The 23,284-nt window shown below is 45.4% G+C and overlaps 1 protein-coding gene across 3 annotated transcripts in view; it reads left to right on the top strand.

Annotated features, from left to right (window-relative positions):
* The window catches only part of zgc:123010 (uncharacterized protein LOC641500 homolog), a 204,531-nt gene extending 182,254 nt beyond the window's left edge, over window positions 1–22,277 (top strand). For 2 of the 3 annotated variants that reach the window (XM_041210199.1, XM_041210198.1), the window contains 3 exons: window positions 13,365–13,467; window positions 17,901–18,040; window positions 20,440–22,277. In XM_041210199.1, the coding sequence (XP_041066133.1) occupies window positions 13,365–13,467; window positions 17,901–18,040; window positions 20,440–20,575 (379 nt within the window). In that variant the 3' untranslated portion in view covers window positions 20,576–22,277. Of the gene's footprint in view, window positions 1–13,364; window positions 13,468–17,900; window positions 18,041–20,439 lie in introns of those variants that run through there. The other variant, XR_005945696.1, reaches the window with a different exon arrangement.
* The last annotated feature ends 1,007 nt before the right edge of the window (window positions 22,278–23,284 follow it).

Below are 23,284 nucleotides of genomic sequence, written 5' to 3'. Positions count from 1 at the left end.
GAGTGTGAGTGAGTGTGTGAGAGAGAGAGCGAGTGTGTGAGAGAGAGAGCGAGTGTGTGAGAGAGAGAGCGAGTGTGTGAGAGAGAGAGCGAGTGTGTGAGAGAGAGAGCGAGTGTGTGAGAGAGAGCGAGTGTGTGAGAGAGAGAGCGAGTGTGTGTGAGAGAGAGAGCGAGTGTGTGAGAGAGAGAGAGCGAGTGTGTGAGAGAGAGAGCGAGTGTGTGAGAGAGAGAGCGAGTGTGTGAGAGAGAGAGTGAGTGTGTGAGAGAGAGAGTGAGTGTGTGAGAGAGAGAGCGAGTGTGTGAGAGAGAGAGCGAGTGTGTGAGAGAGAGAGCGAGTGTGTGAGAGAGAGAGCGAGTGTGTGAGAGAGAGAGCGAGTGTGTGAGAGAGAGAGCGAGTGTGTGAGAGAGAGAGCGAGTGTGTGAGAGAGAGAGCGAGTGTGTGAGAGAGAGAGCGAGTGTGTGAGAGAGAGAGCGAGTGTGTGTGTGTGAGAGAGAGCGAGTGTCTGTGTGTGAGAGAGAGCGACTGTCTGTGTGTGAGAGAGAGCGACTGTGTGTGTGTGAGAGAGAGCGACTGTGTGTGTGTGAGAGAGAGCGACTGTGTGTGTGTGAGAGAGAGCGACTGTGTGTGTGTGAGAGAGAGCGACTGTGTGTGAGAGAGAGCGACTGTGTGTGTGAGAGAGAGCGAGTGTGTGTGTGAGAGAGAGCGAGTGTGTGTGTGAGAGAGAGCGAGTGTGTGTGTGAGAGAGAGCGAGTGTGTGTGTGAGAGAGAGCGAGTGTGTGTGTGAGAGAGAGCGAGTGTGTGTGTGAGACAGAGCGTGTGTGTGTGTGTGAGACAGAGCGAGTGTGTGTGTGTGAGACAGAGCGAGTGTGTGTGAGTGGGAGTGAGTGTGTGAGTGGGAGTGTGTGTGAGTGGGAGTGAGTGTGTGAGTGGGAGTGAGTGTGTGAGTGGGAGTGAGTGAGTGTGAGTGGGAGTGAGTGTGTGTGGGAGTGAGTGTGTGTGGGAGTGAGAGTGTGTGGGAGTGAGAGTGTGTGGGAGTGAGAGTGTGTGGGAGTGAGTGTGTGTGGGAGTGAGTGTGTGTGGGAGTGAGTGTGTGTGGGAGTGAGTGTGTGTGGGAGTGAGTGTGTGTGGGAGTGGGAGTGAGTGTGTGTGGGAGTGGGAGTGAGTGTGTGTGGGAGTGGGTGTGAGTGTGTGTGGGAGTGGGAGTGAGTGTGTGTGTGGGAGTGGGAGTGAGTGTGTGTGTGTGAGTGGGAGTGAGTGTGTGTGTGTGAGTGGGAGTGAGTGTGTGTGTGTGAGTGGGAGTGAGTGTGTGTGTGGGAGTGGGAGTGAGTGTGTGTGGGAGTGGGAGTGAGTGTGTGTGGGAGTGGGTGTGTGTGGGAGTGGGTGTGTGGGGGAGTGGGTGGGTGTGTGGGGGAGTGGGTGGGTGTGTGGGGGAGTGTGTGGGTGTGTGTGGGAGTGAGTGTGTGGGTGTGTGTGGGAGTGAGTGTGTGGGTGTGTGTGGGAGTGAGTGTGTGGGTGTGTGTGGGAGTGAGTGTGTGGGTGTGTGTGGGAGTGAGTGTGTGGGTGTGTGTGGGAGTGAGTGTGTGGGTGTGTGTGGGAGTGAGTGTGTGGGTGTGTGTTGGAGTGAGTGTGTGGGTGTGTGTGGGAGTGAGTGTGTGGGTGTGTGTGGGAGTGAGTGTGTGGGTGTGTGTGGGAGTGAGTGTGTGGGTGAGAGTGGGAGTGAGTGTGTGCGTGAGAGAGAGACAGTGTGTGCGTGAGAGAGAGTGCGTGTGTGCGTGAGAGAGAGAGTGCGTGTGTGCGTGAGAGAGAGAGTGCGTGTGTGCGTGAGAGAGAGAGTGCGTGTGTGTGTGAGAGAGAGAGTGCGCGTGTGTGTGAGAGAGAGAGTGCGCGTGTGTGTGAGAGAGAGAGTGCGCGTGTGTGAGAGAGAGAGAGAGAGCGCGTGTGTGTGTGAGAGAGAGAGAGTGCGTGTGTGTGTGAGAGAGAGAGAGTGCGTGTGTGTGTGTGAGAGAGAGAATGAGTGTGTGTGTGAGAGAGAGAATGAGTGTGTGTGAGAGAGAGAGAATGAGTGTGTGTGAGAGAGAGAGAATGAGTGTGTGAGTGGGAGTGTGTGTGAGTGGGAGTGTGTGTGAGTGGGAGTGTGTGTGGGAGTGAGTGTGTGTGAGTGGCCAGACCTGCTGAGTTTTTCCAGGTTATTCTGTTTTTGTTTTGGATTTCCAGCGTCCGCAGTTTTTTTGTTTTTATCCCTGAGACACCTCTCGCCCTTGTGAGAAAGAGCACAGGCCCTGACTCAGGGAATCCCCTCCAGGCCGGCACACACTCACACTCACGCTCACGCTCACACTCACACTCACACTCACTCTCACTCTCACTCTCTCACACTCTCACTCTCACTCTCTCACACTCTCACTCTCTCACTCTCACTCTCTCACTCTCTCACTCACACTCTCTCACTCACTCTCACTCTCACTCTCACTCTCACAGACTCTCACTCTCACACACACACTCATTCTCACTCACTCTCACACACACACTCATTCTCACTCACTCTCTCACACACACTCACTCTCACACACTCACACTCACACACACACTCAATCTCACTCACTCACACACACTCACACTCACTCACACATACTCATTCTCACTCACTCACACACACTCTCTCACAAACCCACTCACACTCACTTTCACTCATACTCACTCTCACTCCGTCTCTCACACTCACTCTCTCTCACACTCACTCTCTCTCACACACTCACTCTCTCTCGCACACTCACTCTCACACACTCACACTCTCACTCACACACTCACACTCTCACTCACACACTCACACTCTCTCTCACACACACTCACACTCTCTCTCACACACTCTCACTCACTCTCACACTCTCTCACACACACACACTCTCTCTCTCACACACTCACTCTCTCTCACACTCACTCTCTCTCACACTCTCTCTCTCACACACTCTCTCACACACTCTCTCTCATACACACACACTCACACTCTCACACACACTCTCTCTCTCACACACACTCACACACACTCTCTCTCACACACTCACTCACTCACACACATACTCTCACTCATACTCTCACTCACACTCACTCCCACTCACACACTCACTCCCACTCACTCACTCCCACTCCCACTCATACACACTCACTCCCACTCACACTCACTCCCACTCCCACTCACACACACTCACTCCCACTCACACACTCACTCCCACTCACTCACTCCCACTCCCACTCATACACACTCACTCCCACTCTCACTCACTCCCACTCCCACTCACACACACTCACTCCCACTCACACACACTCACTCCCACTCACACACACTCACTCTCACTCACACACACTCCCACTCACACACACTCACTCCCACACACACACACTCTCTCTCACACACACACACACTTTCACACACACACACTCTCTCTCTCTCACTCACACACACACACACACACTCTCTCACACACACACTCACACGCTCACAGCGCTTCCGGGTGTGCGCCACCCTGACCGGCCCATGTAAAATGGCAGAGTGCACCCGATCAGGTTCACGCCCGCCCCCACACAACACCCCCGATGGAGGGGGAAAATTCAGCCCACTCCCCCAACCACGCGCGCTCTGTCACTCTCCCACACACTCCCACACCCTCCCTCCCACTCTCACGCCCTCCCTCCCACTCTCACGCCCTCCCTCCCACTCTCACGCCCTCCCTCCCACTCTCACACCCTCCCTCCCACTCTCACACCCTCCCTCCCACTCTCACACCCTCCCTCCCACTCTCACACCCTCCCTCCCACTCTCACACCCTCCCTCCCACTCTCACACCCTCCCTCCCACTCTCACACCCTCCCTCCCACTCTCACACCCTCCCTCCCATTCTCTCACCCTCCCTCCCACTCTCACACACTCTCAATCTCCCACTCTCACACACTCTCAATCTCCCACTCTCACACACTCTCACTCTCTCACTCTCACACACTCTCACTCTCTCACTCTCACACAGTCTCACTCTCTCACTCTCTTACTCACACTAACTCTCAATTTCCCACTCATACATGCGCACTCACTCACTTGCACCTTTAAAGAAAGTGGCCGTAGAGATGGTGGAGGCATTGGTCGAAATATTCCAGAACTCATTGGATTCTGGGAGGCTCCCAGCAGATTGGGAAACCGCTAATGTGACGCCCCTGTTCAAGAAAAAAGGGAGACAAAAACAGGAAACTATAGGCCAGTCAGCCTAGCATCTATTGTTGGGAAAATGCTAAAGTCCATTATTAAGGAAGAAATAGCAGGACATGTAGAAAAACTCAACGCAATCAAACAGATTCAAAATTGTTTTATGAAAGGGAAACCATGTTGACAAATTTGCTAGAGTTCTTTGAGGGTATAACAAGCAGAGCTAATAAAGGGGAACCGGTAGATGTAGTGTATTTGGATTTCCAGAAGACATTAGATAAGGTGCCACATAAAAGGTTATTGCACAGGATAGGAGCTCACGGTATTGGGGGTAATGTATTAGCATGGACTGAGGACTGGGTAACACACAGAAGGCAGAGAGTCAGGATTAATGAGTCTTTTTCAGGTTGGAAAGACATAACTAGTGGAGTGCCACAAGGATCAGTCCGAGGGTCTCAATTATTTACTATCTATATTAATGACTTGGAGGAGGGGGCAGAGTGTAATGTATCCTAATTTGCTGATGATACAAAAATAGGTGGGAGAGCATGTTGTGATGAGAACATAAGGAACCTGCAAGGGGATATAGACAGGTTGAGTGACTGGGCAAAAACTTGGCAGATGGAGTTTAATGTAGGAAAGTGTGAGGTCATGCACTTTGGTAGGAAAAAGCAAAAGGCAGACTATTATTTAAATGGAGAGAGACTTCAAAAAAGTGGTGCGCGCGCGAGTGAGAGTGGGAGAGTGCGCGTGCGTGAGAGTGTGTGTGAGAGTCGGAGGGTAGGTGAGAGGGAGAGAGTGATGACTGCTGAGCTCTGATTGCTCGATGTGATTCTATTCGGTTTCTGGGGTTTGGTGGTGCATACATGTGCTCGTTCTTTGACCCAAACAAACCTTGGTTGATTGGGTGCTTATTGCTCACAGTTTAAATAGTTAACTACATTCTGATTTGGAAAAGGCATAATTGGCTGTGCGCCCGCAAAACTGGCAATCTAACTGAGGGGCGGTTACGTCAGGACCCTCGACCGAAGTTACTGCGAGTTATTTTACAGGCCCTGCCCCCCCCTCAACGACAGGAAAATTCTTCCCAGTGTATGTGAGTGAATGAGAGAGCGTGAATGTGTGTGTGAGTGAGTGAATGAGTGTGTGTGAGTGAGTGAGTGAGTGTGTGTGAGTGAGTGAATGAGTGTGTGTGAGTGAGTGAATGTGTGTGTGAGTGAGTGAATGAGTGTGTGTGAGTGAGTGAATGAGTGTGTGTGAGTGAGTGAATGAGTGTGTGTGAGTGAGTGAATGAGTGTGTGAGTGACTGAGTGTGTGTGTGTGAGTGACTGAGTGTGTGTGTGTGAGTGACTGAGTGTGTGTGTGTGAGTGACTGAGTGTGTGTGTGTGTGAATGAGTGTGTGCGTGTGTGTGAATGAGTGTGTGCGTGTGTGTGAATGAGTGTGTGTGCGTGTGAGTGAATGAGTGTGTGTGCGTGTGAGTGAATGAGTGTGTGTGCGTGTGAGTGAATGAGTGTGTGTGCGTGAGTGAATGAGTGTGTGCGCGTGAGTGAATGAGTGTGAGTGAATGAGTGTGTGTGAGTGAGTGAATGAGTGTGTGTGAGTGAGTGAATGAGTGTGTGAGTGACTGAGTGTGTGTGTGTGAGTGACTGAGTGTGTGTGTGTGAGTGACTGAGTGTGTGTGTGTGAGTGACTGAGTGTGTGTGTGTGTGAATGAGTGTGTGCGTGTGTGTGAATGAGTGTGTGCGTGTGTGTGAATGAGTGTGTGTGCGTGTGAGTGAATGAGTGTGTGTGCGTGTGAGTGAATGAGTGTGTGTGCGTGTGAGTGAATGAGTGTGTGTGCGTGAGTGAATGAGTGTGTGCGCGTGAGTGAATGAGTGTGAGTGAATGAGTGTGTGTGTGTGAGTGAGAGGGGGAGAGTGCGCGCACGTGAGAGTGTGTGTGTGAGTGGGAGGGTAGGTGAGAGGGAGAGAGTGATGACTGCTGAGCTCTGATTGCTCGATGTGATTCTATTCTGTTTCTGGGGTTTGGTGGTGCATACATGTGCTCGTTCTTTGACCCAAACAAACCTTGGTTGATTGGGTGCTTATTGCACAGTTTAAATAGTTAACTACATTCTGATTTGGAAAAGGCATAAATAACCTTGTGAAAAAGAAGCATAAACTTTTGTTGTGACCAACCAAGGGTATTGAATAGAGAGGAGCCAGTTCACCCCTTCTCGCTTGGCCATAACACATGGAGGAGTCCAGCTCCAACTTGGCAGAGCATTTGACAAAGCACTTACCCTCTCTGCAGCCGTTACCCCATCTTGCTGCAAACCCAGAGGCACTGTCATTAATGCCCCCGTACCCATTGCTGCCTTTGAAGGTGACCTACTCTCTGCTGTCCCTGTGGGGGTGCAGCTACACTCTGGCAAATACACCACAATACGCTCCAAATACACACCAGACTTTCAAACACTTTCAGACCCTTTACAATACAAAAAAATTCTTAAGAATGATCTTACCTGCCATTGAGGTTACTAGCCCTTTAATTAGCACCAACGTAGGACCCATCTTGCCGTAGAATGCTGGGCTGCAGCGTGATCTACGAAGCCGTTGCCAGGACATATGGGGTCAAAATTTGGTATCTTGGCATCACATCAGCCATTGGGCTGTGAGATGTCAGGATAGTGTCAACTCAAGTCCTTCTGACACAGGCAGGGAATGCCCATGTGTGTGTGTGTCCCACAGAACATTGCAAACAGGTAGTGCCAGGCAGCACAGGGAACTGCACAAATCCAGCACTGAGCGAGGGAGTTTCATGCCGAAAGAATTTTCAGAGACCTTCCTTTATAAAAGTCACAACCTGCCGCGTTTGCCAAAGTAAAACTGTTTTCTCTTATATTCTACCCTCCTCCTCTTGAAGGGCACAGTGACGATTACATTATACAACTGAAAATGCACAGTGTTCTCAGGAAGCGTTCTGCTTGGATTAGCATTCAATTGGCTGCAAACAAACAGCCAATTTTATTTTCTTTTTGCAAACCATTTTCATTTTTCAGCAACTCAACTTGAACAGGATCGTACACTTGACATCAACGTCCTCCAGAAGCACTTGCTACCTCTGCATGAATAAGTGTCCTTGGTGTCTCAGTGGTAAATAGACTGCTGTGAAAACCCATGTAAGCACCAGATAACAGGTCCTTCTGTTTATCTAGACAAAATGCAGACTCCTGTCTATGAATAGGAATGGGTGTGGTTCATGGTAAATAATAACAAAGAGATAAGTCAAGCTCTGGAACAACACTTGGCCTTCAGTTCCATCTCAGGTAGGCAGGGCTCAAGGGAAGAGCTGAAACCTGATCTTTACCTATTTCTCAGATTTTATTTACAGAGATACACATTACAAACATGCACCTCCAAACCCCTGCCAAAAAAACAGTTTTAGTCTGCTCCTATATATAGCTCAAGGGAATTTCCAGTTGCTGCCCACCAGCTGAGATCAAACGAACATTCAATTCATTTACAATCAACATTTCCTGTCTCTCTTCCGTTTGAGAAACCTCTGGGTTTTGCCTTGTTAACTCAGTCCCGACTGCGCAAAGCGGTGGGAGAAGACTCGATTCTGGCATCCCACGGGCCAGTCAGGATCATGTTGGCCTGTGATGGAACTGAGGCAGAAAGTACATGGGTTCAATCCCTGAACTGTGACAGGGGGCTAATTTCGACTGTGGACACAGCAGGAGACGTTTACAATTGACGCAGATGTAGGGATGGGAACAATTATAGCCGGGTTCCTGATTCAGAGCCTCATTCCTAGGACACCAGTGTTAAGGCATTAAAGGGCTTAATTTAAACTTTTGCCACTAGTCTAGGGTATCAAGTAGTATAGAGCAAAGGCCAGTAAATGGGGTTGACATTGGCTGTGATCTAATAGAAAAGCAGAGCAAGTTCAAGCGCCTTGCATTCATACATGAATAAAGGAAAGTGTTTGTATTGTAGTGAGATATATGCTGGTTGTAGTATTTCCCATTGCATCTCCAGTTTTTATTATTTCTTTTGAACTTGCATTAATGACTATCCTTTGGTGTGAGTGACATTGTTTAGTTATATTAACAAAGAGGGAAAGTTCAATGATTTCAGGCATATTATCTCACTGTGGAGCTCACTAAATGGTTTCAGCTGGGCTTTCATAATTTAGCACGATCTGAACTTGTACATTAGGTTAATGCCTGCTAATTACCTCCTAGGTATTTGCTATTACCACATTAGGCCCAATCCCCTGTCACAGTTCCAGTTACGAAGATGCAGAAGGCTCAAATGTTTTTTGATATACACTAGAATTATTGGGCCCAGAAGCGTCAGGTTTGTGTCAGTTGGGTCAATTTGCTCCCTGTCTGCATCCTCTCTTCCGGTAACTTCTGGATTGTTGGTCTTTACCAGACTTAACATCAGGGGTCATTGTATCCTGAAAAGCACATTGAGAAGATAATGTTATAAAAATTAATGGAATTACAGGGTTTCAGGCTAAGGAGTAGAGAATATAAAAGTCAAGAGGTAGTTAATGGTGAAGTTTGGGTCTCATACAATAGGAAGGTTGTTGAGACAGTAGGGGAGGGTACTGCACAGATTCACTAGAATATTGCTGGGTAGGAGGAAATGGAAAAGGAAATAAAAACAGAAGATGCTGGAAAAACTCAGCAGGTCTGACAGCATCGGGGGAGAGAGAAACAGAGTTAACATTTCGAATCTGCATGACCCTTCTTCAGAGGGGGAAATGCAAATACCACGGAAGACTTGACAATTCAGGATACTTTTGTTGGAAAGAGGAGATTACAGAGATATTTGCAGTATATAAATACCAATTGGTTGTTGATTTGATAGATGTGTTTGAAATTATGAAGGGGTGAGAGAAAGCAGATAGAGAAACTGTTTCCCGTGGGGTCAAAGGGTCTAGCAAAAAGAGAGATGGATATGAGGTTAAATGCTAAGAGATTTAGGACGGAGAGCAGGACAGATTGTTTCATGCATAGGGCTCTGAGGATATGGAATGCACTTGATTTTTTTGGTGTCTCAGGAAACCAAGGGATATGGGGAGTGGGTGGGAAAGTGTAGTTGATGATTGTACTGACTAGCAGAGCAGGCTTGAAGGGCCATAAGACCTACTCCAGTTTCTTGTTCGTATTTTCTGATTTTGATACATGGGAAATGAGTGATGAGGTAGAAACCACATCAACATTTAAGAATAGTTTAGATAGGTGGTTGAAGGAAAAGGGATTAAAGAGACAGAGGAACATGGTATTAGGACTATTGTTAATGTAGAGAATAAGCACCAAGGTGGAGTGTATGAGTTGGACACCTTGTTTCCATGTTTATATATTTTTATATGGGGGTTAGGGGTATCAGTTATGTGGAGAACGTAGGGAAGTTGGGATCATTCTCCTAAGAGCAGTGAAGGTTAAGGCGAGACTCAAAATCATGCAGGGATTGGTGAAGTGAGGAGTAACTGTTTCCACTGACAGGAGGGTTTGTAATCAGGGAAACAAATTTAACATAATTGGCCAAAAAAAAGACACTAGATGAGATTTTGTTTCAAGCAACGAGTTCTTAATAAGAACATAAGAAATAGGAGCAGGAGTAGGCCATTCGGCCCCTCAAACCTGTCCCGCCATTCAATAAGGTCATGGCTGATCTGCCCCAGGCCTCAATTCCTTTATCATGCCAGCTCCTCATAGCCCTCAACTCCCCGATATTACAAAAATCTATCTACTCTTCTTTAAGTACTTTCGGTGATCTAGCCTCCACAACTCTCTGGGGTAGAGAATTCCAAACATTCACTATCCTCTGAGAGAAGAAACTCCTTCACCTCTCAGTTTTAAATGAGTGTCCCTTTATTCTGTAACTATGACAACTGGTTCGACATTTCCCCACTGGTGGAAACACCTTCTCAACATCTACCCTGTCAAGCCCCCTCAGAATCTTGTACATTTCGATAAGATCACCCCTCATTCTTCTAAACTCTAATGAATAAAGGCCTAACCTGTTTAGCCGTTCTTGATAAGTCAACCCCTTCATCCCAGGAATCAGCCTAGTGAATCTCTCTTGAACTGCCTCCAATCTCTGTCTCCTCTTCTAAGTCATTAATATAGATAGTAAATAATTGAGGCCCTAGGACTGATCCTTGTGGCACTCTGGTAGTTACATCTTTCCAACCTGAAAAGGACCCATTAATCCCGACTCTGTCTTCTGAATGTTAACCAATCCTCTGTCCATGCTAATACATTACCCCTAACACAGTGAGCTCCTATCTTGTGCAATAACCTTTTATGTGGCACCTTATCTAATGCATTCTGGAAATCCAAATACACTACATCTACTGGTTCCCCTTTATCAACTGTACTTGTTATATTCTCAAAGAACTCCAGCAAATTTGTCAAACATGATTTTGATTTCACAAAACCATGTTGACTCTGTTTGATTGTGTTAAGCTTTTCTAAATGTCCTGCTATCTCTTCCTTAATAATGGACTCTAGCATTTTCCCAGTAATAGATATTAGGCTGACTGGCCTATAGTTTCCTGTTTTCTGTCTCCCTCCTTGAACAGGGGCATCACAATAGCAGTTTTCCAATCTGCTGTGTCCCTCCCGGAATCCAGTGAGTTCTGGAATATTTCGACCAATGCCTCCACTATCTCTGCAGCCACTTCCTTTAAAACCCTTGGATACAGGTCATTAGGCCCTGGTAACATGTCTGCCTTCAGTCCCTTTAGTTTGTCAAATACTTTGTCCCTTGTGATAGAGACTGTTACAAGATCTTCCCTCCCATTAGCTCCTTGCTTATCTGATATCTTTGGGATGTTTATAGTGTACTCCACCGTGAAGACGAATGCAAAATATTGGTTTAAGCTATCTGCCGTGTCCCTGTTCCCCATTATCAATTCTCCATTTGCATCCTCCAAGGGTCCCAAGCTCACTTTAGCTACTCTCTTTTTATATACCCATAGAAGCTCTTGCTGTTTGTTTTTATATTTCTTGCCAATTTACTTACATAATCAATTTTCACCCTCTTTATTAGCTTTTTAGTCTCCACTGCTGCTCTATAAAGAATTCCCAATGTTCTGGCCTACCACTAGTTTTCGCCATTTTATTTGCCTTAGGTTTTGATTGGATACTTTCTTTGAACACCTTTTTTAACCACGGGTGGTTCATCCATCTCATCGAGTCCTTCTTTTTGACCAGGATAAATTTTTACTGAGCATTATGAAATATCTGCTTGAATGTCGGCCAGTTCTCATCCACTGACCTTCCCCTTAGTCTGTTTTCCCAGCCTGCTTTAGACAACTCTTTCTTCATACCTCTGTAACTGCCCTTATTTAAGTTGAGGACACTGGTTTGAGACCCGAGTTGCTCGCCCTCAAACTGCATTTGAAATTCTACCATGTAGTGATCGCTGCTCCCTAGTGGATCCTTAACTATGTTATCTCTTATTAATCCCACCTCATTACACATTACTGGATCTAAAATAGCCTGTTCCCGGGTAGGTTCTGCAACATATTGCTCTAAGAAACAATCCCTGATGCACTCTACAAATTCATCTTCCACGTTACCCCTGCCAATCTGATTTGTCCAGTAAATATGCAGGTTGAGATCACCCATGACAACTGTAGATTTGAAAGGCTTCTGTAAGCAGATTTAATAATATCTTGCAAAAGGAAATTGTATTAAAAAGGGAAATTTTGTAGGGCTATGGGGATAGAACAGGGAGTAGGACTAATTGGATTGATCTTTCAAAGAGCTGGCACAGGCAGGGTGGGCTGATTAGTTTCCTTTGCTGTAAGAATCTATGTAATTCCTTAAGCCACAATGTCCTTACTCTGTGGTAGCCACTTTCCAAAACATATCTCTCCATTTTGTCAAAGGCCATGTCTAACAACACACCTCTTTATCTGCACCACTAGTCTTCTCTTCATTTCAATATGCCCATTTAACAGCTGTGACCAGATTTCAAAGTAAATCAGTTACACGAGAAGACCTTGGTGATGACTCAGAGATGTGGTTAGGAAACATATGGATCCCAGGGATAATTTTACCTTCGTTTTAGTCTATTTTCCCAGCTCGCTTTAGACAAATCTTTCTTCGTACCTCTGTAATTGCCCTTATTTAAGTTGAAGACACTCGTTTGAGACCCTCGCAACGGAGAGGGTCTCTGCTTATCCAAAATGGTGCCGGAGGCCCAAATCCAGAAGTCCTGCCCCTGAACTCAACACCCACTGTTTCCAGGGGGTGGGTTGGGGGGTGGGGGGGAGTTGCGGTTGGGGACAGTGAGGGAACAGTGGGTGGTTGTATTTTGCACACCCATGGTTCACAGAGGCAGCTACACATGTTAAAATGCAGCTGCCTTCAGACCGATCCAATTATCGTAACTATGATGCCCCAAAACATGACCTGTGGGAATTAGACCTTGCAGGAAAAGGTCTAAAGTTACCAAATTTCTTTGGAGAAGTTGGGTACCCTTTTGGAGACAGAGAGTACCCCTTTGAAGAAGTGTACCCTTTTGGATAGGTCCAGGGATACCTTTGGGAGAGGTTAGGTGAAGTTTGGGATTGTTAAAAGGAAACGTGAATGTACCTAAAAAGTGGATAAACTCATTGGAGCTGTCAAGGGAACTCAAGTTGCCAAGGGATTTAAATTTCCTGGCTTCTAATTTTTTGAAAAAACTGCCTGCAGTGTTTAAGAAAAAAGACAGTGCTTGTTATTTAACTCTGTTAACATAAACCTGAGGGTTATCATTATATGATTTGTGCTGCATGACTGATTTCACAACCTATTGATATCACAGTGGGGTGCCTATCAGTTCATAGTTTGAATGACAGTTCCAAGTGCTTATGAAGTCTTTCAAGTGAGGCTATGAATACAACTGCTTGTTTGTATAAGAGATTAAGTAGTTGAAGGAAGTTAAATGTAGCGAATGGGTTCTTATCAGTGAGAGTGTTTTTAATAATGAATTAATCAATAGACAGTTAAAATAATATAAGTTGTTGACTTGAAGCCTGATGTCATAAAATACTCTCTTGCGGATGATGCAGCTGTGCTCTGCCAACATCAGCCCAGTTTGATGAAGACACGTATTGGACAAAAATGATGGGGGTGCAACCAATTAATGTTTTAATTATTTCTAACTGCTTCCTTCTAGTTATGGGGAGATCGAAAGTATCCGGGTATTACATGAGCGTTTCTGTGCATTTGTCAACTTTAAGTGCCACATGGCAGCTGCTAAAGCATTGGTGGCATTGCAGGTGAGTTCAGAAAGATGTTGCTGTTTGAGTATTGCGCTGTCATCCATCTTGTTTGCAAATCAAAGTCCCCTCATTTACCAATGAATTGAAGGAAGCAGCGGAGGTGTTACCAGTAAATGGGCCAAGATGGGCGATATGTTATAGCTCCAACCTACTCTGAAGCAGCATTTATAAATGGCTCATCACTTTTTAACATAAAACTGTAATACTCAGGTGAGAAAATACCCCATTCACTTGCCCTTGAAATACATTTTCCAGAGTGAATATTGACATCACTGTGTCAGTCAGGGAGTGGGAGGTGGGGCAAAGTTTACAGTAAACAGTATCTAGTTTGCAGAAAACACAACTCATGACTGAAAGTACAGCAAAGTCCCCCAATAAAAGCAGGATTATTTCTCCAGCTAAATGCAATCAGTGGAGAATAGTTAGTGTATAAAATCAATCCTGGTCACTTACAACAGTGTGACTAATGGGCGTGATTAACAGGGCATTACCTAATCATCTCCATTCTGGCTAAGACTTGTGGTGTTGCTATATGCAGCTTTGAATTTTAAACATGCACAATATTTCTTTGCTAAAGTTGCAAACACAAGGGTGGGACAGTTAAAGAGGTGTAAATCACCTGAAATAGCTTCAATGGAAATAGGATCATTGAATATTTTTAAGGCAGGGGTAGATAGGTTCTTGAATGACGAGGGAGTCAGAGGTTATTGGGGTAGGCGGAATGTGGAGTTGAGGCCACAATCAGATCAGCCGTGATCTTATTGAATGGCAGAGCAGGCTCGAGGGGTTAAATGGTCATCTACTCCTAATTGGTATGTTCGTATTTTCTTATGTGCTTTAACCCTGATTCAGTAGCCTTCAGGAGTACCTTGAAGCTCCATTTTCTGGCCTCTTCCTCTTCCTGCTTTGTTTGTTACCCCTCAGTGACATGATGCATAGGCATGAGAGCAGCTCCCATATGTAATGCTGAAGGTACCCAACTCCATCTTTCTGTGACTCCCTCATCAGAGCTTTTACCAAGGACTCCAGTAAAGCAGTGGGAGTTTGTTTATGTTTGTCGATAAAGCTTAAGTTTAGGTGGCACATTCAGAAGCGTAGGCGAGAGCAGAAAATTGCAAAGGGACATTGATAGATTAAGTGATTTGGCAAAGCTATGGCAAATGGAGTTCAAGAGGAGCGTGGCATTAGAGTGAGAGGTGATCTTATTGAAACATATAAGATCCATTAATGATAGCAGATTGTGGATCTTAGTCTGTAATTCTGACATAACCATAGCAAGAGGAGGAGGAGCACTCAGGAAGTATAGATCAGAGCATTTTCTAAATAGTAAGAAGCTAGGGACTGTGATTTAGGGATCCTGGTAGAGTAATCATGAAACATGACTGCACAGGCACAAAAGAGAGGTTGTATTTATAGAGAAAGTATTTCCTCTAATGATGTGAGTCCAGAACAAATAAATCTAACCTTAAAATTCGAGCCAGGACATTCAGGGGTGAAGTCAGGAAGCACTTCTTCACACAAAGCGGGGTAGAAATCTGGAACTCTTTTTTTTCACCAAAAAGTAGTCGAGGCTGGGGCTTAATGGAATATTTCAAAACTGAGCTAGATGGCTGTTGTTTGATAAGGATATTAAGGTTATAAAGCTAAGGTGGGTAATAGGAATTTTAAAAATTTGTTCCCGCTATGTGGGCATCACTGGCTAGGCCAGCATTTAGTGCCCATCCCTTATTGCCCTCAAGAAGGTGGTGGTGAGCTGCCTTCTTGAACCGCTGCAGTCCATGTGGTATAGGTACGCCCACAGTGCTGTTAGGGAGGGAGCTCCAGGATTTTGACCCAGCGACAGTGAAGGAACGGCGATCTAGTTCTAAGTCAGGATGGTGAATGGCTTGGAGGGGAACTTGCAGGTGGTGGTGTTCCCATCTATCTGCTGCCCTTACCCTCCTACGTGAAAGGGGATGTAGGTTTGAAAGGTGCTGTTGAAGCAGTCTCTGTGAGTTGCTGCAGCTCACCTTGTAAGTGGTACACACTGCTGCCACTATGCATGGGTGGCGGAGAAAGTTAATGCATAAGGCGGAGTGCCAATCAAGCGGGCTGCTTTGTCCTGGATGGTGTCAAGCTTCTTGAGTGTTGTTGGAGCTGCACTCATCCAGGCAAGTGGGGAGTATTCCATCACACTCCTGACTTGTGACTTGTAGATAGTGGACAGGATTTGGGGAGTCAGGAGGTGAGTTACTCGTTGCAGGATTCTTAGCCTCTGACCTGCTCTTGTAGCTGCAGTATTTATATGGTTAGTCCAGTTCATTTTCTGGTCAATGGTAACCCCCAGGAAATTGATAGTGGGGTATTCAGAGATGGTAATGCATTTGAATGTCAAGGGGTGATGGTTAGATTCTCTCTTGTTGGAGATGGTCATTGCCTGACACTTGCGTGGCACGAATGTTACCATCAGCTTGAGTGTGATTCAGATTAGCCATTATCTGATTGAATTGTGGAACAAGCTCAAAGGGCTGAAAGACCTTATTCCTGTTTCTAAAGCATTGAGCCTCATTACCTGAATCATCCATTTGCTCTCCGATCCCTCCCTTATTTATCAATGTCCTTTTATTTCACCCTTGTCAAATTTTTTCCACCTCTGTACACACTGACCTTATATTTGGATAGGGTTTCCTGGCTGCTGAGTGCCCTCTGCTGACCTCCCCCAGAGCGATTGTTCTTTTAGTGTGAACCAAGCCAGTGAGTGTCAGCAGGATATCTGAGGGCATCCCCAGCTGTCAAAGTGTGTTCTCTCGCGCATGCGCACATCTCCCTGAGGCTAAGTGCCGTCTCAGAGAGATTAGTGACAGTGCACAAAAGTTTAAAAAATAGAAAAATAAAAATATTATTGACATGTCTCCCTCATGTGACAATATCACACGAGATGGGACATGTTAATAAAAATGACATAAACTTTATTACACTTTTTAAAAACGGACATGAAACTTCATCCCTTAAGGTTGGATGGGCAGGGCCTTTACTTACCTTAATTAGCCTGTCAATGGCCTTAATTGGCCATTGACAGGTCCGCGGGTGGACAGCTGATTTCGCTGTCCACCCGCCTTCCTAAAAATTTAAAGGGACCGGGATGACGTTGGGGGTTCCTCTCGATGTCATCCCGCGTCACTTCCCCCTCAGCGAGCGGGCCCCGCCCCCAAATCGCCGACGAGGAAATTCTGACCAAGCTCTTTCAGCCCTTTGAGCTTGTTCCACAATTCAGTCAGATAATGGCTAATCTAAATCACGCTCAAGTTGATAGGTAACATTTGCACCACTTGCCAGAAGAGATTTACAAGAATGATACCAGAACTGATTGATTACAAATATCTGGAAAGACTGAACAGACTGCACGGGGCTTACTTCTCTGGAAGTGAGAAGACTGAGGGGGTGACTTAATAGAGGCCTTTGAAACAATTGAAGCGGTATGATGGGATCGATAACCAGTTGTAGGGGAGCCCAAAACTTCAGCATAAATATACGATGGATCCAGAAGGGCATTCAGGAGGAACATCTGTTCTCAGAGTGATTAGGATGTGGATTGCTTCCAGTAGTTGAGGTGAATAGCATAAATGCATTTAAGGGGAAGTTAGATAAACACACGAAGGAAAAAGGAAAAGAAGGTTATGTTGACGGGGTGAGATGAAATAGGATGGGGGGAGGCGCGAGTCGGGTAAGATGAAATAGGATGGGGGGAGGTGTGAGTCGGGTGAGATGAAATAGGATGGGGGGAGGCGCGAGTCGGGTAAGATGAAATAGGATGGGGGGAGGTGTGAGTCGGGTGAGATGAAATAGGATGGGGGGAGGTGTGAGTCGGGTAAGATGAAATAGGATGGGGGGAGGCGCGAGTCGGGTAAGATGAAATAGGATGGGGGGAGGCGCGAGTCGGGTGAGATGAAATAGGATGGGGGGAGGCGCGAGTCGGGTAAGATGAAATAGGATGGGGGGAGGCGCGAGTCGGGTGAGATGAAATAGGATGGGGGGAGGTGTGAGTCGGGTGAGATGAAATAGGATGGGGGGAGGCATGTGTCGAGCAGAAACATTGGCACAGATCAGTTGGCAAAATGTAATTTCCCCTGTAAAATTATTTTGTTGAGCGCTGCCTGTTCATTTAGCTGTGCGGTACCTATAAGCAGCCGTACACAAACAGTAGCTTAAAAGGGATAACTTTGTGAATGGGCGGCACGGTACATTCTGAGTTGCTATAGGCCGCAGGCACCCACAATTTACAGGGAATATTTGTTCCTGTGTTGTAAGTTTGTGCAATGCCTGTTGCTGCTCCTGAAGATACTGGCCAACTGAAAGGCTGAACCTTCCTGTTCTTTATACCTTATGACCATCAGGTAGCGCCTGGTATCGTTTTGCTGCACTTGACCAGTAATTTTCTCTTCAATTCACAGGGGAAAGAAATAGAAAACACAAAGCTGCTAATCAGATATCCTGACAGACATCTGAATAAACAAAGCTCCCCACTGCAGAAGTCCCCTGTCCCGGTGCAAGTGTCAGTCCAGCCAAAAATAGTGACAGCGTCATCATGCGGGTGAGTTCATGAGGCGCGGGGCAGATATACAGACATCGAGAGTCACATGATCTTTAGCATGGGGTTAATGTCATTTGACATTATTGTATTGCTGTCTCTAAAACTCCTTGAGCCACATGATCCTCCGAGGCCTCTACACTCCCCTAATTCTGGCCTCTTGCACATCCTCGATTTTCTTTGTTCCAGCATTTGGGGCTGTGCTTTCAGCCTCCTGGGTCCTAGGCCCTGAAATCCACTCCATTCGTCAGTCTCTCTACCCCTCTCTCCCCTTTTAAGGCGCTCCTTAAAACCTAGCTCTTTGACCCAGCTTTTGTCCACCTGTCGTAACATTTCCTTATGTGGCACGGTGTCAAATTTTGTTTGATGATCGCCCCTCTGAAGTGCCTTGGGACTGCATTAAAGGTGCTAAATAAAGTAAATTGTTGCGGTTGACATTGTCCCAGCTTTCTTGGCTTGAAGTTCTAAAGGGGAGAATTTTACCCCAAATCTAAACGGGAAGGGGCATTGCTCTGGATGTCTGCCAGAGTCTCCTGAAAGAAATCCTGATCGCTTGGATAGAAGAAACACAGGTCTTCAGCAGGGGCTCGCTGCTCTGAGATGCCTGAGACTGCCTTGGTTTGACCTGTTACCTGATACACTGGGGTTGAGCATCTGCTCATTCTGTGCCTTCTGTGCAGACTTGCCAAAAAACATGCTCTTGCTGCAGAAGGCAACTGGAAACACACGACCATGTGAAGTATTTGCATGCGGAACTCTTTTGCTGCCTCGTAGTCATACACTATAATATCACTGGACTAATAAGCCCATGGCCCTGCTAATGCTCTCGGGACACAGGTTCAAATCCTGCCATTGTAGCTGGTGAAATTTAAATTCAACTGATAAAACCTGGAATTGAAAACTAGCCTCAGTAATTGTGACAGTGAAACTATCATCAATTCTCTTAAAAACCCATCTGGTTCACTAATGCCCTTTAGGGAAGGAAATCTGCTGTCCTTACCTGGTCTGGCCGACATGTGACTCCAGAACCAAGGCAATGTGGTTAATTCTTAACTGCCCTCGGAAATGGCTTAGCAAGTCACTCAGTTCAAGAGCAATTAGGATGGACAACAAATGCTGTGACGCCCAGATGCCATGAAAGGATAAAGAAATATAGAAGTGTTGTAACATGAGGGGATGTCATTCAGCCCATCATGTTTGTGCCATCTCTTTGGAAGACCTATTCAGTTAATATTTTCATGATCCCATTACGCTGTGATTTATTTGGGAAATCCTGGTGGCTCAGCTTCTGAGGACAGTGACTATTCAAGCTGTAGAGAAGGCCGGGTTTGCATCGAGTTCACTGACCTCTGGGATGAAGGTACCCAGTTCACCAATTGGGCTGGAGAGAGGAGATGCAGCCAGACCCAGTAGCTTCTGATGGAACTGTGAACTTTGGTCAATAACGGAGGATCAGATTTGTCAGTGATGACCCCTATCCCATCTCCCCGCTCCCCATCACCACCACCCGTCCCCCTCCCAATACAACAAAAATTGACTAGCCCCATGAAGAGTGCCCATTTGGACAAGATAGAGAGGGTGCCTGGTGCATGCGGGGATCGTACCTCAGCAAGAAGTGAACAGCTTATCCTTTTCGGACTCCTTGTCCGTGACCTATTGACCCACACTGGCTACATCCATCCCTTGGTTGAATATGCCATGCCTCTATGGCACCCTGTCCTCACACACATAAACTGTGCAGATCAGAAGAACACAGAAGCGCTTGCTGAAAATGATCATAGGCCCTCAGTATCAGTCCTATGACAATGGCCTTCACGTCACAAAGCTTTGAAACTCTATGAATGAACATTCAATATTTGTACTAAGTTTGGAAATGTAATCTATCCGAATTCAGAACCAGTTACCCCCATCAGGCCCAGAGCAATCAAAACAACTCAGAGGTTTGATTAAATTCAATCCTGTAAGATGTAGGATGTAAAGGTACTAATGCAACTCTATTCCCTGCATGATTCAGGTCCTCAATGAAGTACTTAAATGATGAAATTTATATCTACTTCAGTTCTTGTAACATGGGAATCTTAATGTAATTTTAATTCAATATTCTTTTATCCCTGTTACCTGCTGATTTTTTTTGTCTATTTTTCTTACTACATGATTGCCCATATTTTGACATTGATTTATATTTGAATTTTCTGATATAAGTTACATTGCAATTCAACCTTGGGGCTGATTCTTGAATTAAATGCTATTATTACTACCTGGCATGTTGAGGTATTTGATTTTTTAAAAAATGTTTTAATTTAATGTCCTTTTGAGTTGAGTTTGGGTGGTTGGTTTAGAATTGGACAAAAAGAGCTAAGAGATTCTTTTCTTGCCTTTAAAATACCTTTCACTCTCTCTAGGGTGAAGCGTCGAGGTCCAGTGGAGGGTGACGAATGCTACTTTTGGCGTACTACTGGCTGCCATTTTGGAGATAAATGCCGCTACAAGCACATTCCTGACCACAGAGGAGTTGACAAAAAGCCCTGGCAGCACTGAAGGAGCCCTGCTCTACCCGAAGACCAAATAAAAAAGCAAAGTATTAAGGATGCACTAACTCCAGCACAGCTTTCCAAACCTCAGGGCCGATTTGACGGTCATTAGTACCACTCATTAGATCCATCGTTCTGTCTTTTTGAAAGCAGTTGGAATTGGATATTTGCACTCCAAATCTAACCTGTTGGACTAAGTACAAGTACTGTAGGGTTGAGGAAAAATTGATTTTTGACACTCTTGATTCCAGTTTTTGGGACACATTTACCTCTCTCACTCTGAAGTGTGTTGCATATACTTGTGTGGTATTTCAAAGCTCCATTTTGTTCGGGATATTCCAAATGAAAAACACAAGTTTTGGGAGCAGCTAAAAATCCCCTCTCTCCCCTTGTGCAGTGTCCCTTTTTTGATCTTTTGTCTTCATCCATTTTCAAATATGTTCAGTGATTTCCTTGAAATATTTCCAGGGTGCCTTGACTCATTACCTTGCACTTGCCTTGGGTTCTGAGTTTGAATCTGATGCATGTAGGAGGAGGGCCCTTTACCCTTCGGAGCCTGTTCCGTCATTCAGTGTGATCACAGCTGATATACGACCTAAGTCCATCTACCTGCCTTTTCCTAATGTCCCTTCACCCCTTTGATTGACAAAAATTGGTTTATCTCAGATTTAAAATTTGCAATTGATCTAGCATCAGTTGCTGCTTTCAGAACAGAGTTCCGAACTTCTAGCACCCATTGTGTGTCTAAAAGTGTTTCCTAAATTTATTCCTGAAATGACTAGTTCTACGTTTTTGACTGTGCCCCCTAGTTCTAGACTCTCAACCAGCAGAAATAGTTTCTCTCTAAGTCCTCTCTTCATATCTTGAAAATTTTGAACAAATCACCCCTAAATTCCAGGCAGTCCAATGCTAATTTGTTTAATCCCACCTCATTAGGTTAAACCTTGACATTCAGGTATTGTTCTGGTAAATCTAGGCTGCAGTGCCTCGAAGGCTAATATATTCTTCCAATATATCCCTCCTAAGATGTGTTGCCTGCAACTTGACACAGTATCCCAGGTGTGGTCTAACCAGGACTTTGTATATCTGGAACATAACATATACTCCTTCGTATGTTAATCCTCTGGATAAAGAAGATTTGAGGCAATAAGTTGAAATGTCTTGGAAGGGTGTTTCTGCAGAAGCACTGATACAGCAACACAATGGGGAGAATTACATACAACCCATTACATGAAGCAAAGTTTAGCCTCTTTGTTTGGTGCGAGGAAGTCTCCCAAGATAGTTGGACACCGCTTTCATGTCTCTATATTTTCCCCTTGCTTCAAGTTATCCGAACTTGCCTTCAGCCTGCCTGGACTTTCCTCTTTTCTTCAAAGGTGAGACCCACAGCTCCCAGATCAGCCATGTCTCAAACATAAAGCGAAGCCCTGTCAGTGCTGGAGATTCTGAGGTAAAATGCTGGAAACCCTCTGTGGGTCACGCCACACCTATGGCGAAGGGGGAAAGTAGGGTTAATGTTTCAGGTCAGCCGCCTTCCCTTAGGACCCTGTATCCTTTTGGCAGCTGCAAGAAGGCTTGAGATACTGTCCATAAGACATAGAAGCAGAAGTAGGCCATTTGGCCCATCGAGTCTGCTCTACCATTCAATGAGATCATGGCTGTTCTGATAATCCTCAACTCCACTTTCCTGCCTTTTCCCCGTAACCCTCGATTCCCTTACTGATTAAAAATCTGTCTATCTCAGCCTTGAATATACTTAACGACCCAGCCTCTACAGCCCTCTGCGGTAAAGAATTCCACAGATTAACACCCTCTGAGAGAAGAAATTCCTCCTCATCTCTGTCCTCGTACATCAATTCACGTACACCTTTTTCCTCTACCAGGAGGTGCCACAGCCTCTACTTGACGTGGATTGAGTGGTGGTGCTGAGAAAGAAAGGGGCCTGGACTCTTTCTCCTCTTGGTCCTGAACGCTATGGGGGAAGAGTTGACCACATTCCTGTCTACATTTCATTTTGCCAGTGGAGCGTAGGTTTAATGCATTTTATTTTTTAATGTGGGTTGGCAGTGAAGTAAGAGGCAAGCAGGAACAGCTATTAATTTATTACAGGTTAGACCATTTACAGCCAGATGAATAAAATAAGGATTCATTTGGTTTGGACATAATGAAAATATTGATTAGCCCGTATTGTTCATTGGACATTGGCACCATTCACCTGTAACTTCATCCAATAACCGTTCGATACATTAATTTTCTAACATTGTAATGAGGTTCATTTTCTTTTCTTGGAAGTCAGCATTACTGACGAGACCAACACTTATTGCCATCCCTAGTTGCCCATGAGAAGGTGATAAGTGTGATACTGCAGAAGAAATCCTACCGGGAATGAAGTACTGAATTATTGAATAAGCTATTTATTCCAAACTTCCTTCAGAAAACATGTGCAATATTTTTTTCCCGTTTTTTTTGTATTCCCTGCCAAACCAATTATCCTATTTTCCAACAGGCCTGTTGCTTCAGATTGTCGGGACTTTGTGTTTCACTGCAAGCCTTAGGTTGTTTATGCCCCATAATCGTCTGACGTGAGGTGTAGAATTTGAAATTGGGATGGTTTATTTTCTATTATACTTCTTCTCCTCTTCTACATCTTATTAGAATACCTAGTCTGATTAAAGCACTGGCACAACCCACTCATTTCAAAAGAAAGACTTGCATT

This window comes from Carcharodon carcharias, chromosome 17 (assembly GCF_017639515.1).
Source record: "Carcharodon carcharias isolate sCarCar2 chromosome 17, sCarCar2.pri, whole genome shotgun sequence".
Lineage (NCBI taxonomy): Eukaryota > Metazoa > Chordata > Chondrichthyes > Lamniformes > Lamnidae > Carcharodon > Carcharodon carcharias.
Note: the sequence above shows the minus strand (reverse complement) of the source record. Positions and strands in the feature narration are given on the sequence as shown.